General features: G+C 40.1%; 1 protein-coding gene across 1 annotated transcript in view; it reads right to left on the bottom strand.

The window, feature by feature from the left end:
* The window catches only part of plxnd1 (plexin D1), a 74,020-nt gene extending 60,450 nt beyond the window's left edge, over nt 1-13,570 (bottom strand). Inside the window, exons 1-2 of the mRNA XM_073819063.1 lie at nt 12,261-13,570; nt 10,149-10,325 (exon numbers count right to left, since the gene is read on the bottom strand). Of these exons, the coding sequence (XP_073675164.1) occupies nt 10,149-10,325; nt 12,261-13,484 (1,401 nt within the window). The 5' untranslated portion in view covers nt 13,485-13,570. The remainder of the gene's footprint in view (nt 1-10,148; nt 10,326-12,260) is intronic.
* Between the last annotated feature and the right edge of the window lie 4,549 nt (nt 13,571-18,119).

Genomic DNA, 18,119 nt, shown 5'->3' with positions numbered 1-18,119 from the left:
ATGACCGTCCATTCACAATGGCTTGCATCTTTCTCTTGACTCTACTTGATCAGACTGACGAGAGCTACAACATTACACTAACTGAAAGAAATAAGAAGAATAAATCAAAAAGTAAAGTTTTGTTTCTAAGATGATGATGATGACTGGACGGCACTCGCTGAATGAAACACACGACACAGCGAGGAGGTCATGTGAGCGTCATGTGCTTCACCTGCTGTGTACGCTTTATCACGACTGCATCTGTTAGACAGGACATACTGTATCTCATACTGCTGTTCTGTTCTTCCTCACTGCCTCTCCATGACACCAGCTTTAAACGAGAAGGCAGCAGATGAGAGGAAGAGCGTGATAATAATATGGTATCATAATTCACCATAATTAGCATCTTCTGAATGTTGAGAAAAGAGCAGGAGAACAGTCGGTGGGTGTGAAACATTTCTCATCATCGCCAAAATCAACCTTCAGAGACAAAGTGCTAATTGCAAATGTAGACAAGTTTCATCGGTTCAGACACACACACACACACACACACACACACACACACACACACACATACACACTGTGTTCACCTTAACTGCACTCAACAACTATCTGTATGGATGAAACAATGGACAGAGTCTGATTATGTGTTTCTAGCTCAAAGCACAACAACTTCCAGCACAGGCACTGTAATGGGCTTTTAGGCATTTTAAAATAGCCTAGAATAGCTATTCTGTGTAAGACATGGCCATCAAAGACACAGCGTTATGAGTGGAGAGAGTCCATGATTTCACACATTTATATGGAGCTGATGACTCATATTTAATCCACATATATATTTGGAAACAGCATTCTTGTTTAAATAATGTTCACTGTTTAGACAATGCTTTTAAGAGTTGGAGATCCACGTCCACACAGACACATCTGAAAATGCTGAAATCATCTTACTGCACATGTGTACAACATCATAAACGCTCACTGAGATCATACAGAGAGATCAGACATAAAACGTTTCGTGCTGTTACTCTGACACGATCATTTTATTGGTAAAATACAGTGAGAGAAAAAAATATTTGATCCCCTGCTGATTTTGTATGTTTGCCCACTGACAAAGAAAAGATCAGTCTATAATTTTAATGGTAGGATTATTTGAACTGTGAGAGACAAAAAAAAAAAAAAAATCCAGAAAAATGCATTTTAAAAACGTTATAAGTTGAGATAAGTATTAAACATGACTTAGTACTTGTTGGCAAAAACCCTGTTGTCAATCACAGAGGTCAGATGTTTCTTGTAGTTGTCCACCAGGTTTGCACACATCTCAGGAGGGATTTTGTCCCACTCCTCTTTGCAGATCCTCTCCAAGTCATTAAGGTTTTGAGGCTGACGTTTGGCAACACGAACCTTCAGCTCCCTCCACAGATTTTCTGTGGGATTAAGATCTGAAGAATGACTAGACCACTCCAGGACCTTCATGTGCTTCTTCTTGAGCCACTCCTTTGTTGCCTTGGCCGTGTGTTTTGGGTCATTGAGTACGTTTACATGGACAACAATATTCCGATTTTAACGCGATTAAGACAATACTCTGATTAAGAAGCAACCATGTAAACTGAGATTTTTGATTAATTTAATCCGACTAAAGTCATAATCGGAGTAAACACAAATCGAATTAAGACAGGTGGAGTATTCCTATTTTAGTCGCATTATGGAAGACATGTACACACCTTAATCAGACTATTCCCCTTGTGTAGGACTTTTCGCCACATTTTGTGACAGGATACACACTAATGCTGCGTTCCAGGCAGGTTTTTGAGCTCGTAAATCACGTGTTCAAACCACGACTCAGGACTTTGTAGCGTTCCAGGCAAGTCACGCCAAGCATTTATTATTTTTATAGTATTAATAATTTGATTGCAACGTTATATTGTCCTAAACTCAATTTTTCCACCGTGTGCCACTGAACACCGCACCCCTAGAGGCTTTATTGTTGTTTCTCGGGCTATGTCACGTCAGAACTCGGAACTGGGAGTACGTCGTCGATCTAGTACGAGTTCACGGGTGGGAAGTCACGGGTTTGAGTGCCGTTCCAGTGCACTTTCACGGGTAGAAGTTTGGAAAAACACGGGTAACGGGTTGTCTGGAACGCGGCATAACGCTCTCAGTTGGTTGCGCTTTGGTTTCATTTTTATTTATTTATATTTTGCTACAACATGGGCTTAATCAATGCTCATTGCTGATAAATAGCCTAGTTTGTTATCATAATTTTTTGTTTTATGGAAACGTTTTTAACATTCAACCCCCTTTTTCATTAGTATAATTTGTAAGTATTTATTTTAATTTTGTGAACGGGATTTCCGCTATTGGAATGTCTTAGGATGCTTTTTACTTTTACTATCGAATTCATGATCTTGGTTTTGCTTGCATATATAAGGCTACACCTATCAATTTTAAGATTAAAACAAATTCTTAAAAGATGGATTTGTTATTTTTAATTAAACAGCATAACAAAAATAAATTAAAACTAGCTTATATAGCATTTATTAACAAAAACTAATAAGACGAGGCATGGACTCCATCACATGCTGTTATATGCCGACTAAACAATTTATTACAGGGCGCGCAAACACTGAGCAATCAAAATAATTAATAAAAAAAATAATAAAAGAAAGCCTCCAAAGCGTAATGTGAGGTAAACGGCAAAGATAACAGGGTTTTCAAAATGAAAACAAACAAAAAAAGTAAAACTAAACTGGCTTTCGGTGACTGTGCTTGCGTGGGGGTTTTTTTTTTTTTTTGTCCTAAAAACTGACTGGCTCTGAAACGCTCGCTGTATGGATCAGACGCTTTGGAGCAGCACAGCACGCACTCGCACAAATGCGACCACGGCAAATTTTAACTCACACATTCTAAAATATTTGTTGCATATGTCCAGTGCCACTTCAAGCTTTTGTAAAATTAAAACCCAAACATCCAAAAGTCTATAAGGAAGATGAACTGATAGCGTCGCGTGTGGACGCAATGATGTGTGTCATTAATCGATCTATGTACTATAACATGTAAAACGGGAACATGAAAGGAATATTCTAAAAGCAACTCATGTAAACAGCTTAATCATATTATTGTCTTATTCAGAATAAGGTCATTAATTAGATTACTGGTGTCCATGTAAACGTAGTCATTGTCATGCTGGAATACCCATCCACGACCTATTTTCAATGGTTCTCACCCAAGAATTGATGGTACATGTCCCCGTCCATCATCCCTTTGATGCGGTGCAGTTGTCCTGTCCCCTTAGCAGAAAAACACCCCCAAAGCATAATGTTTCCAGCTCCATGTTTGACGGTGGGGATGGTGTTCTTAGGGTCATAGACAGCATTCCTCCTCCTCCAAACACGACGAGTTGAGTTGATGCCAAAGAGCTGGATTTTGGTCTCATCTGACCACAACACTTTGACCCAGTTCTCCTCTGAATTATTCAGATATTACGGAGATTGAAAGTTATTTTGTGTTTCTTCCTTTTGTGAATAATCGCACCAACTGTTGTCAGCTTCTCACCAAGCTGCTTGCCGATGGTCTTGTAGCCCATTCCAGTCTTGTGTAGGTCTACAATCTTGTCCCTGACATCCTTGGACAGCTCTTTGGTCTTAGCCATGGTGAAGAGTTTGGAATCTAATTGATTGATTGCTTCTGTGGACAGGTGTCTTTTATACAGGTAACTCACTTTAAGAGAGATACTCCTAATCTCAGTTTGTGGTCTGTATAAAAGACACCTGGGAGCCAGAAATCTTGCTGATTGATAGGGGATCAAATACTTATTTCACCCATTAAAATGCAAATCAATGTCCTGTCATCATCTTTTGCGGCAGGACAGCAGATGCCAGGACAACCATAGGCATATATGAGAACAATATGTGTCACATGCCTAAACATGCGTTATTGTTTTGAATATCTCTATTTTCACAGTCCACACTACAACACAAAAGCAGGATTTTCAAATTCATGGAGAGCATCTACAGAATGCTTAGTTTTCACTGACTCAGCACAGACAAAAATCCATCATGTAGAGAAAACTATTTTCAAATTTAACCAGATTCTCGAGTTCGCCTGCCCATCCAGTCCTGATGGCTAATGGTAAACAAACTGGTTTGCTGTCCTCAATGGAGGCTCGAACCCAAGAGTCGGCTTGAGCTCCAAGTTCAACCCCCCATTACGGTACTACATAGATGGAGAATAACAGAAATAGAGGAGGAGAAGGGGAGGTGGAGGACTGCTGGAAGAATGGATGCTTGGACGGTGCAAGAACTGCTGCTTATATAGGCTCATAATGATGATTGACAGGACTGAATGATTAGACTCCTCCCGAACCTACATCAACCTACTTCATGTACTGTGGATGTGGTCTAACACACTGTGTGTGTGTGTGTGTGTGTGTGTGTGTGTGTGTGTGTGTGTGTGTGTGTGTGTGTGTGTGTGTGTGTGTGTGTGTGTGTGTGTGTGTGTGTGTGTGTGTGTGTGTGTGTGTGTGTGTGTGTGTGGTTTGATGATGCTGCTGATGGTTTCAGGAGTGTGTGTAATGTGATTTGGGACGGTGAGATAAGCTTATTTAGGGATCTGTGTTAGTAGAGTCTAATTCAATTAGAGCTCAACCTCTGCTTATCCATCTGTCCTTCTATCTGTCTGTATGTCTTTCTATCTTTCTATCTACATATCTGTCTGCTCATCTGTTCATATATACAGTACTAGCTCTTACATTCATGCTTGTAGGCAGCTGCACTGTACAGAATAAAGTAAGCTTTGTTGTATCTTCCACAGGCCTTTGGTTAGGACACACACACACACACACACACACATACAAAGAGCTCTTCAAAAGAAAAACAGGCAAACTGTACTGTTTGCATTCATAAACTGCCTCGACACTTCACTCAGGCTACTACTTAAATGAAACACAAATCCTCATTAACATTCACACATCAGCCAATCATAATCATCTGCTCATTTACATACAGAAGTCTTACAGCAGCTGCTTTTAACTGTAACTTGAACCTGATCCTGAAAACAAGAAACCCTGACTCACATCCTAAATGGACTTCACAGAAGAAAATAATGAAATGCTGGAATATAACAAAATGTAGAAAATGAGCACTTTAAACAGTCATATAAGCGGTACATACAGTACAAATCACAATCAGAGACACTACCCACATTATCACTGTGTTCACAAGCTCTAAACCAGCACAGTATAATCAGTTAGATTATAGTGCATCTGTGAAATAATAGCACAGCTTCTATTCAGTGTTCAACACACTGTTGGCTTTGCGCATAACCATAATCTCAGAAATATGACAAAAAAGCCCGTCTGCAGGAGAAACACCAGAAACATGATGTAAAAATAAAAGAGTAAAACTACCAGAACAGACCATGATGTTACTGTACCCTGGCAATACATCATGCAATACTAGTGTTACAACAACAATATATCATTAACAATAAACCATATAAACATAGTAACATATGAACATACCACTATGTATACCACTGTATTACTGCTTATGACCATCACTATACTTCTGGAGATTAGATTTATTGTAGGTGTGTTTTATGCTCTCTCAAACACACACACACTGACACACATGTGAGCAGAGCCCTACATCTGGAGCAGACGTTGTCCCTGTGTCTTGGCAGGGAAACAAAAAGCCTTTTCTGAGCTCTTTACACAAGACTCCCCGCAGCCAGATACTGCTTATCTGTGTGAATGAAACACTCTCGGGTTCATCTGCTGGATCTGAGGAGCTCTGACACACCTTCCTGGAATCTGGCCCTAATTACAGCTCTTTGTTCAAACGTTTGAGGCTCGCAGATGTTTTCTAAGGCCGTGCGCACATGAATAATCTGTAGCCAGTGCTTTGGCTTTGTGTGAGGATCTGTGTGGTTCATGTTTTGCCTACAGCGTGAGAATCAAACGTCCCCACAGAGACGCCACAACAGGGACAGGAAACGGCTTCATAAACACACTAAATAGTGCTTTAATGACGACGCAGAAATGCAAGGTTTAGCAGTAGAGGACGGGACTAAATATGATCAGTACAAAACTAGTGGTCGACAGAGAGTCCTCATAGCAGCAAACGTGTTTGGGTTTATGTTTTTGGGTTAAGGCCAATGCACACACACAATCTAAAGAACTGGGGCCGGATTCACGAACATCTTCTTAAGAAATAAATTAAGAAATGTCTTTAGATAAATTCTAAGAAGTTCGTAAGAATGTTCTTAAGTGCAATTCTTGAAAAATTCTTAAGAGGTTCTCAAATATGCTCTTAAGAACATCTTAATTTTTTTCTTAAGAAGAACATAATGCATCTTTATCTGAGTGAATACATGGCTGAAGACGCACTTATAAACGGGCAATTCAAGGACCTAGTCCTAATATGTATTATATGTAGCTAGCAGTGTTGCATTGCTTAAATAGAACAATTAATTTGAAATAATGCAATAAATTCATTAAATAATTCTTACTATTTGGGATTTAAGACAAGTCTCTGGCTATCCTAACTTTAAGAAGTTATTTACGATTGTTTTTAAGAAGATTCTTTTCAAGAATTTGAATTTTCTTCATTTTTGTCTTAAGAACAATCTTAAGTAAAAAGATAAGAATATTCTTAAGACGAATTTTGGGGAATACAAAATATTCTTTTTTTTTTTCTTATTTTAAAAAATAAGAAGAAAATGGCAGTTAAGAATAAATTTCTTCTTAAGAATGTTTCGTGAATCTGGCCCCAGATGACTATGGCTGATATAATGGCAATATTTGATTTATGCATTTAGACACTTTTATCCGAAAGTGACACACAAGATACACACAGAAGTGATGAATATACATATTTACTTCTTTAACAAACCATTTACTTTTTACTTTTATTTCGGAACTGACACTAGAAGGATGATTTCTGTTAACTGACCCCTGTGTAAATATTTCTATAACTGTGTATCTTCTAATATTAGGGTACGTGGATATATACTATGTAAGTGAATAACTGTATAGCTCAGTATTTACATGTCCAGAAGCCCATAGTAGAGCCATAGCTGCTTAAAAGGGCTGAATGACACACCTGAAGATAACACAGCTCCTCAACACAAACCCTGAGCGCTTCCTGTAAACAGATGCTGGGATGACATTAGCTCCTGCAGTGGGAAAGAGGCTCATGATAACAGAGCTCATCTCATACGGCTGAACGGCCTTCACAGCTGACCCTCTGTGTAAAGAAGCACAGCAAACACACTCACAGACAAAAGAAGACGGACAGCAGCAGGACATGCGGCCTGGACCACCAGGAATGCTTTACACTGGGTTTGTGTGCAGGGCAAACAGCTCTAAGAGCACACCATCAAATATCTGAAGCGGTGTGTTTCTATGTGCTGTAACATGGATGCTGTATGTGTTCACAGCACTTCATCTCATCACAGCAGCGCAGATATGAAATACACCAACTTCTATCATTAGGAGACTTCATATGGTGTATATAAGCCAGATCCTCTGAAACCAATCCGGCAATCATTTGGTGGATCCCCCTCCCCCTATATAGTTTAGTTTAGGTATTAGTTCTAGTAATCAAAGTTATTTGACCCTTTGATTAGACATTGATTAAACATTGATTAGATGGTAAAAGCATATAAATACGGTTAGGTAAATTTCCCTCCTAATCTCCAATGTAATGACAATGACAATGTAATGGTTTTCAGTACGTTTTCAAAAACTGTTGCTAGTTTTGTTTCATTTGAGTTTTTATGTAGACTTTTTTTTGGATATTTCTTTCTTTTTCTTTATCTTTTTCTTTATACTTTGCCTAATTGCTGCTATTTTTGTTAAAGAAAGTTCCTAATACAACATATTTGTATTTCTTACATTTAAACTCGTTCAACTAACATTTTAGAAGTGCGACTTGTTTAGGTGGCTGACATTGCTTCTCTTTAGTTTGCTTTGCATAAAATAAAATGTTTTACAGCAAAGAAACAGCAAAATTTTATAGATTAAATAAAACATACACAAACCTATATTTTACCAAAGAAATTTAAATATTTTTTTTTTGAAGTACATGTGCACACTATATCATATAATAATAATACTACATTACATAATCAATCTGGAAGTGGGTGCATTGCTGCCACGCTGAACTTAAACAATGCCATTGAACTGAATGGAACTCATGCATGGGCTTGGCAAAAAAAAAATAAAGAAAGAAACAAATGATAAGAAACAAAAGGAAGAATCATCATCATTCAGCAACAAAGCAGGCAGATAGTACGGATATTTACCACCTATTTCACGGTTATGGACTGCCCTATGCATTCATGTTCAAAAATGTAATTTGTGTGGAAAATCATGTTATTATTCTATTTAGTCTGTAAAAGGCTGTTAACAGAGGCCAGAAATGCTGAAGATGGCATAAAGAGGAGAAAATACTGTAGCAGGCAGATCAATCTCACTGTTCACGATGCACAAAATATTGTAAGAAACTCCTATATAATGAATTGTGGGTAGGAGTTTATATGAATGTATCTCTGAGGGAAACTGTCTATTTTCAGAAAAGTTTACATGGCGTTTTCTTTTCATCTAGCATCTGTATAATGCATTATAAAGCAGCTTTATGTACAGCAGTAACCAAGAAAACACTATTGCTGCGTTAGAGACCTGTATTTACTTTAGTTTGTCAAAATAAACAACCTTTCCTGCTTACTAAGTCCTTCTCTATATGATTTCAGCAAAAATCCACACATTTTTCCTGTGGTTTAGACAGTGTAAATTAGTAGAACAATGATTTGGTAGTACATTAACCATGCAATCCACGCTGCTGTTTACATATGAGTATTGCCTCAATGGCCGCGTATTCATGTAACTGACCAAAACATGACATAGACACAAATCCTCTATAAAAGCAACTGATGCAAGCTGGTAAGCACTCAAGCTGGTCCACCAATGCAAATGCTCCATTACCTATCCCTATCTGATCACTTGCCGGATCCGTCACTGTGCTTTGATCTGGGACCTTGCAATTTACAAATTAACCACTGTATACAATCAAACCAAAATTTATTCAGGCACCAGTTCTCACATCATTACAAATTATCCGCTATAATTTAGAAAGAAAAAATAAAATATGACAAGAACTCAAGAGCTAAACTTTTTTGTTTCAGAACAAAAATTCATCTTGATAATGTCAGATAACTTTAATAGAAAGGTATGTAACAAAACATGTTTTTGGGGGACAAAATTTTTGGTCCCAAATGTTTATCAGTTTTACTGATAGTCCACTGTATGAAGAATTTTTGGGTATAATATATCACAGCTGACTTTATTTTGCTATCCTCACTTGCATAAATGAACTATAGTGTTCTGCACTAGTAAATAATAATAACAATAATAATATCTGAATAATTTTTGGTCTGACTGTATATTCTGGTGTTATATCATAGGGATGCATCAGTATGGTAGACTAGTCCACTAATCATTCACCAAACAAATAGTTAATTAGCAAGTTTATTAAGTTTTTATTCAGGTATTTGTGTTAGTGTTAATATCGGTTCATAGTGAGTGTATATTAGAACCGTCTGTTGTTTTATTTTAGGATCTTGTACAGCACTCGGACCGGAAATGGTGATGTGTGACTCATGTGGTGGTTTATGTGTCTTTATAATCTTTAATCAAAACAGTTCTATAACATGACAAAAGTCCCTCCAGCAGCCTGTCGCTCACTTGAGATCACAGCCATTAGCAAACCACAACCATACAACGCAATCCCAATGGACAAAAGCGAGCCATTTCACTCTCAACTTCTGTTTCATGTCAACTTTCCCAAGAAGATAAAACACTGCAGCTACAGCCATCAAAGCAAAGATTCATTGCCTTCAGCAACAGATTTCAGACTGTTTCTGACAAAGTCTGTAATCAGTCTTCCTATTGTTATGCTTCATCTGCAGGTCTGTTCTTTGTCTCTCTATTATAGTTTTTAATGCAAACAATTACGGATATTTATTGTTGTTGAACAGAGGCTCTCCTGCTCCTCCATCAGCTGGTCATTACACAAGGTTTTGATCTGAAGTCACTGACCAATGTTCACACAACAAACCTGATTTCTGATATCTGGTATGATATAAAACAGTACTATACATGCATATCTCACCTTTCGCAGTCGGCCCCTGCTGGTCCCCAGGAACATAACGGTGCGGTTGTGGACGTTGTCCACGGCAATAGAGCTGAGGCCTAGGGCCTCATAGATGGGTCGGGCCCTCAGTGGCTTCCTCAGGGCCAGCGGGTGCTGGAGGTGAGCGGCTCCACAGTTCAGCTGCTCCTCCTGAAGCTGAAACACAAGACAGACAGACGTGAGGATGCAGGATTTCTGAGGTCTTATTCACGCTGCTAGCAGTCGTAGGGTGTTCTTTGTGTTTGCTCAATGAAATCAAAAGAGTCTGTGATATTTTCCTCTCTCTTTATGTTTGTACCTGTTCATTTTGTCATGCCAAATAAAAAGTCTAAGTGGCTTAGACAGTAATAGTCGTTCCTGCCTGTAGCACAGACACACAGAACGGGTCAGATTACTGAGGGTCAGGGGTTATTCGGATACATAACCCTAAAAATGAACAACAGCGATGCCTGCCGTATAAACACCACTAATAAGCAATTAGACTGAGAATGATCAAAACTGATGAACAATGCAGCTGTCTTTAACCTTTAACACGCTGATGAATCTATTGTTGAATCAGACGGTTCTATGTGCGCAGGCCTCATTAAAGCCACATTCACACGTATGTTTTCATGAGCGTAGAGCGGGAGGTTCATGGCAGGGTGACGGGAACTCAAGCGGGGGAGAGAAAGAATTCGGCGGAGGAGTTTTTCTCACGAGTTTTTCCCCCTCAGCGCCATGACCTCCTGCGCTCCTGCAGACTGCAATCTATCAGATCCGCCACAGACACGCTGAGCAGGAGCAGCGTTACACTGATCACAATGAAACACACTCAACACAAGGCTCACACCGTCCACGGCTCATAACCGAAACACAGTCCTGCTGTGATGTCATCCTGAGCCTGAGCAATGAGCGCAGGCCTGACTGTGGCCTTATGGGAAAGACTGAGTTACAAAAAAAGCTGCATTAGAACAAAGACAACAGCACAAAAGCTACGCTAAATAAACACCAGACGGCCATGTGCTTCTTATAAAACTTCATGTTCGCATAATAAAAACAGTATGTTTTCAGAAACGAACCGCTCCGGAATCTGCTTCACGGCCATTTGTTCCAAGTGCTAAAGATTTTTTACATTACCTACATGGAATTCACATCAGATTTGCATGTACAGTATTATCAGCCATACATTTAAACAAGCTAGACTATGTTGATTTTAACCACAGTCTTGAGTTCACAGTATATCATGAGGCTGGTAATAGACTGAAATACAATCACACACTCACTAGTGAGCTGATTAACTAAAAACATAAGACTGCTAAAACACCACAAACACCTGGCAAAGCTTTCATCATAAACTTCAGAAATCTTTCACACTGACAGGTAATATCAGTGTCACAGCACAATGAAGGTGATTTATCTCTGGTGATAATTCATAGCTTATGTTAAATAGGGTGAACTAAACTAAAGTAAGAGATCTAATAGATTTGAGATGAAGTAGGGCCTACTAATGAAAGACTTTGAGTTTATTATGACATCGCCCTAAATGTACAAGAATCGCATTTTACAGATTATAGCAAATATGCTACATGGGATTTAACTAGAATTTTGTAGAAGTAGACTTAAAACCCAGATAAAAATGACCAGAAGCTGGTTTTAGTTGCATTTTCCAGAAGGGGTTTCAGAAACCTCGTTCATATCCATTATGTAAGGTAAATGAAAAACCTTTTTCTAATGGCCTTCGGGACAGTTATTCATTCTGGAAACTAATGAATCCAGATATTTAAAGGTCATTCACAGTCATGACATTTACGATCAAATTCAAGAAAAGATCAAGAAAAGAAGGTTTAATTTATGAGCTGGAACTGGCCGCTATTTCTAGTTTTACAGTTTTTTTTTTTTTTTAGGTTAAATTCTAAGTGATCCTGCAATTAATTTTTAAAAGTCAATATTCTCGTCTCGTAATATAATTCAGCTCACTGGTTATGTTCGTTCAAGTACAAATGATAACTCTAATGTATTTTCAGATGCTGTGTTCAGGTGTGAAGTTTCATCTCTGTTTTATCATAAGGTCACTAAAGTTACTGAAAGGTGTCTCAAATTGCGCGCTCTTACCTTGATGGCCCCCTTGCGCTCGCACTCGGCCCCAGAGCCCTGGATGACGCTGTCCAGCACCTGCACGTCGCTGTTCGGCCCGTTCGAGCAGTTGCGGCGGCCCTGGCGGATCATCTCCTCCACATCCGCCACGCGGAACGCGCACACTGCCGACTGGCCCCCCGCCCGGGCGAACACCCCGAACAGGTAGGGCTCCGGGCCCGCCGCGCTCTGCGCTCCGATGTCCGCGGGGTAGATGGAGAGCAGCCGGTTGTAGATAATCCCGTTGGAACCGCACTGAATGCCCATTTGGATGTAGGACTCGGTGAGTTTGCGGCTCTCCGAGGACCTGCGGGGACCATCCGTGTCTAGGCAGATGCGCGCCAGGATGCTGTTGGGCTGGCTCTCCTTTAGACCCGTGTTGGCGTCGTTGTTGATGGCGATGTACGAGTAGCTCTTGAGCACGAAGGCGTGCACGAAGTTGAGCTTGTTCTTCTGCTTGACCTCCTGCTTGATTTTAAACACGTTGTCCTCGGACGGGTTGATGTCGTAGGTGAAGAGCCGGCCGAGATCCTTGGTGTTGAGCGAGCGGATGGCGATCTCGGGCGTGTTCTCGAAGCGCAGGTCCTCCTTGCTGTGGTTCTTGGGGAAATACTCGGTCCCCATGCCCGTGTACGTCGCTCCCACCAGCAGCCGCGGCGCGCCGCCGTGACTCCGAAAGACGAGCCCGACGGTGCTCGCGTTTTCGTGGTTGGCCACAATGTTGAGCATGCTCGGGAACACGGTGGCCCCGTCCTGCGGGAACTTGACGGCCACCCGGGACACGTTGTCCATGCTGCGCAGCTCGCAGAAGCCCTGGTACACAGAGCCGCAGGCCAGCAGCACACCCTGCTCGCGGTCCAGCGCGAGGAGCTTGTTGTGGTTGTCGGTGAGAGTCTTCTCGTGCTCGCAAGTCGCCTGAGGCAGCTGCGGCGCGTGGCACAGCGGGTTGTCCCGCACGGGTCCCGTGCGCATCTCCACCTCCCTGGCGAGTGTGGCGTTTAGCTGGTACAGGCTGTTGACCGCGGCCAGGTAAACCCGGCGGGACACGGCGTCCACCACGAAGTTATTGGTGCGGTTGGGAGACGCGAATGCCTGTTGAATCTGCAGCGCGCCGGCCGAGCGCGTCTGGAGAGCCGCTAGAAACGCGGCGAAAAGCGTCGCCAAGAGCCCGAGAGAGGATCTGTCCGCTGTAGAAGGAGGCATTTTTCCTTCTGGCTGGCTTCCGCGGGTTCTGGACGGAGAGGCGCATTGAGCCAGCGGAAAAGAGTGCAACTATCCGGGAGGAAAGACTGTTTCCTGCCGAACGCCCGAGCGCCGAATGACGTGATGAGGAGCCTCCGCTTCCTTATAGAGACTCTCGCAGCTTTCGGCGCTCACCGTCTCTCTGGAGAGCGCGCGGATCTGTCCGTCTCATAGCCTCACCGTTACGTGGGCTAATTAACTCAGAATAAATACATAGATTTAAAATATAGCATTATTGTATTCATACAGCCTCCCGTGGTATTATCTAGCTACTCCTATAGAGAATATATCGCCTGGGTTCAGAAAAAGAGCTGTGATGATAAACAGCATCAGAACTTGACCAAAAGTCCTTCATGAGAAATTAGTTTGGATGGGGCTGTGATGCTGACTTTAAGTTGGATGAGATCAAGTTTATGGGTTCCGAAATGCTTTTGCTCACTGTGAAAGAAGGTTCTTCAGATTATAAAAAGGTAAAAAAAAGAGATAGTTCTTTAAAGAACCTTTGACTGAATGGTGGAAACAAAAATGATTTTTCAGTGGCATCGCTGTCAAGAACATTTTAAAGCACCTTGATTTTTAAGTGTATTTATAAGGTACTTTAAATAATACCGTTACTGTTTGCCATGCATGTGAGAACAGCATAGCCCACTTATAATATTGTTTATGAAAAAGATTTTAACTTACTAACATGCATTAGAAATCCTTCACAAGAAAACTTTATTATAGTTGTTTGGGGTGTCATGGATCATTTATGTTTGGGCTTCACACTGTTTCACTCCATGTTTCATTGCATTCTTCAATAATGGATAACAATCAATCATCTGAGAAATGCATGTGTCTAGCTGATGGGAAAACAGCAATCTTCAATTTACAATTTAGCAATGTTCAATGTTCAAAAGCACAGCAGCCACAGAGATTCACACCAACAGTCAACTGTCAAGAAATGACTGCAACTCAACTGTAACACAAATACCACAGCTGCTATTGATCGGATTGTGTGTGTGTGTACAGGTTTGACTAAACTTGCACGGTCCAAAATGCCCCCACAATTAAAAAATGTCCTCACTAATACAGTGAAACCTGTTGACTAGTGAACTGAACCTCAGTTAAAATGGCTCATGAATCGGCCAAATCATGTTTTTATTTTAATTTAGTGTTTCGCACAGGTTTGGGTTATGTTTGAGGATGGATAGATCAACCTTTAGAATCTATCGATCAATTAAACTATAGATAAAAAACAAAACTATAGACAAAAGAAATATCATTGTCCTGGTATGAAATGTCTAAAATGAGCTTACCAATATAGTTAATCAAACGTGTGTATCTTTCCTGTGCGGGTTATTTGCTTGGCATAAACATACTTTAACATAGTCATAGGAGAACTCTTGTAAGTACAGCGTAACAGTGGTTGTGTGAGTGAGTTATTGGCTGGCACTGAACTTTCACCTGGTCCTCATGTTCCTTTATCTTTCCAATTAGTCACGCAGATCCAGCCCGAGTGCTGTGATCCGCAGCATACGGCGGCGCAAGACAAGCTAAAGTGCTGCCATATGTGCGCCACACCGTTCACAGGTCCTCACACAGACTCCAGCGTGTGTTTGCTCTCATACATATTTAACTCGGAATAATTGAGCATGAAAAACTATATCCATAACAGGACTCTCTAGCGGTGACTCACACATGTGTGGCAGGGCTGTATGGAGCTCTTGTTTCTAAATGTATTTTTTAAATGTAGTTTCTAATCATGCACAAGTTGAGTAAAGCACAAAAGGTTAACTATACTATGATAATACACAATTAACACAAACAAAGTACGTGATAATTAACTGTCCCAATAAAAGTAATAATAATAGACTATTTGTTTTCAATGAAATAAAGCTCCCAAATGGTTTCCATTCAAGCTGCTCTGATTCAGAGCTCTGTGAGATCATGCTGACCGAACATGAAGCTCCTGAGTCCTGCACAAACAGACAAGAGCAATACTAGCACACTACACTCAATACAGACACAATGCAAGCTACTGTGCAAATAAATAGACCAACGTACTTCTTCCTCTTGAGGATGAGGAGGCAAAGCTGTAGTCACATGACTTATTATGACTTATGACTGATTAATAGATTGGGATTTAATAATCTTTTCATAAATATTGCACTCAAACTGAAATTTGTAAGACTTTCTTAGCTAGAAAAAATTAATGTGATATATTGTCTATGCTTTAAAGGATAACTATTGCCAAAATGCAACCTTTGCTGTTTTTGTTTTGTTTTTCTTACTGTAAACGAGACAAACTTATATCTAAAAGCATAATTACGACAAACGTCAATGGTCAATGGCCGGTGAATGGGAGAACTAGGGGCATACATTTGAGCGCATCAAAATCGATATTTTTACAACACTAAGAAGACTCGACACACCATGAAACTTTGCTGGAAGTATGGCCTGGGTCTCTACACATGAACTCCAGCATTGAGAACATTGTTTGTGTACACAGAGTTTACTAAAAAGAAAGGTTTTGAACAGCTCACTTTCACTGTTTGGGTTTCCGCAGCCGTCTTGCCAGTCAAGAGGTGCCCATCTCCGAATGCGAGATTCTTATATATGAATATTTCTTATAAGGCTGTTTTTACAACTAGAAGGTTAATATTGTTTTTCACTTGCGACAAAACAACGAATTAGCCGTGCATTTATATGGAAATTTAGGAGCTATCCATTGACTGGCAAGACGGCCGTGAGTGGAAACCCAAACAGTGAAAGTGAGTTGTTCAAATCCTTTCTTTTTAGTAAACTCTGTGTACACAAACAATGTTCTCAATGCTGGAGTTCATGTGTAGAGACCCAGGCCATACTTCCAGCAAAGTTTCATGGTGTGTCGAGTCTTCTTAGTGTTGTAAAAATATTGATTTTTATGCGCTCAAATGTATGCCCCTAGTTCTCCCATTCACCGGCCACTGACCACAAAACGAAATCACGGTCAATCTCAAAAACGGCTTGTTTGTCGTAATTATGCTTTTAGATATGTTTGTCTCGTTTACAGTATTTAAAAAAAAAAAAAAAAAAAAAAACGGCCCAGGTTGCATTTTGGCAACATCCTTTAAATGTTTCTATGTTTTAAATGTCAATGGCATTTGATGGTTTGCCGTTGTGAATTGCTAATTAAAGGACTAAAACTTGCTCAAGTTAGTTCTTCATTTGTTTGTTCCTGTTGAACAGCAGCTGTAGCCTACATTCACATGATGTTGTTCCGGAAATGACCGTTATAGCAACTCTGAATCAAACCCTACACGGTTCAGAGAGTCTGAAGTATTTCAGACGGAGAAACCCGTCAGGAGAAATCAAGTTGTGCTGTAAAGGAAGAGGGAAACAATGCGAGAGTGAGATACAAAGCCCTAAATCCTCCTCTTCCCTCCGGCCGAAGCAGCTGCGCAGCACCGCTCACGACCTGCTTCCGGTCCGATAACGCACCGCGGTCACGTGACAGACATTGTGCACGAGCCTACAGGTTCGGTCCTTTTCAGGGCAAAAAAAAAAAAAAAAACCAAACAAAAACAAACAAACAAAAAAAAAAAAAAAAAAAAAAAAAAAAACTAAGTCATCAAATTCATTAAATCATTGTAGGCTCCTTTGGAAGGACAAATGATTACAGGCTATTGTTGTAGGAGAGCAATAATTAAAAAAAAACTATTATGAAAAAAAGTTTTGTTGACATTTGTTACACGACTATAGGCGACTATGGATTATCTAGTTTGATTTGATGTAGACACATTCACTCAGCTTTCACTTAAATGTTTAGAAGAAAACCCGCCTAAAGCAGACGAAGCGGGTTGTAACAGTTCTTTCCCCGCGGAAGAGTAAAGTGTTTTTAATGTGGTTATCAAACACTGATAGAGTCCTTCAACATTTGCCACAAGAATCTCTGTTTGCCGCTTTAATTGGGCGCCATCTGCTGGACAAATAAGGTAAAGCAGATCAGAGCAGTTACCCACTAATAACACACAGTGAAAACATGGGCTACATTTCAAAAGACGAAAACGATATTTCGCATGGGACCCTTTTTGTAGCGCTTTGGGGCTAATCTGCACTTCCACATTATTTCCGGGACAGCTATAGGCACATTTGACTTTACTTTCGACGTTTTGACTTTATTCAGTCATTCTTGGGACAAAACAGGGTGCACAATTTAAAAAATAAAACCTTGTACTCAGACAAAGGAAACTATGCTTTGATACAACATCCCAACTTTATTTTAAAGTGTGTAAAATAGTGTGTAAATAATAAATAGTTCATATAATTTTAAGTTTATCTTTAACAGCATTCTAGATGTTTTTAACAGTTCAAAACACATTCTCATGTTAGTAGACAGATTACACTTTCACATGTGACCAATAATTCCACAACAAACATAAAATATCATAATGAATTATTCATCTGACGGTGGTTACCAAAATTTCTAGTCATTTTAACTATGAAATATGTTGAGTCAATTAAATACATATTAAAACAACCAGAACAAACAGTGAGTATGTTATTGTTTATGAAACTTCTATTCAAGAGTCACATTTAAGTATTTTGAGATATCACTGGAACACAAAGTCTTAC

The sequence above is a fragment of the Garra rufa genome, chromosome 15, assembly GCF_049309525.1.
Source record: "Garra rufa chromosome 15, GarRuf1.0, whole genome shotgun sequence".
NCBI lineage: Eukaryota > Metazoa > Chordata > Actinopteri > Cypriniformes > Cyprinidae > Garra > Garra rufa.
Note: the sequence above shows the minus strand (reverse complement) of the source record. Positions and strands in the feature narration are given on the sequence as shown.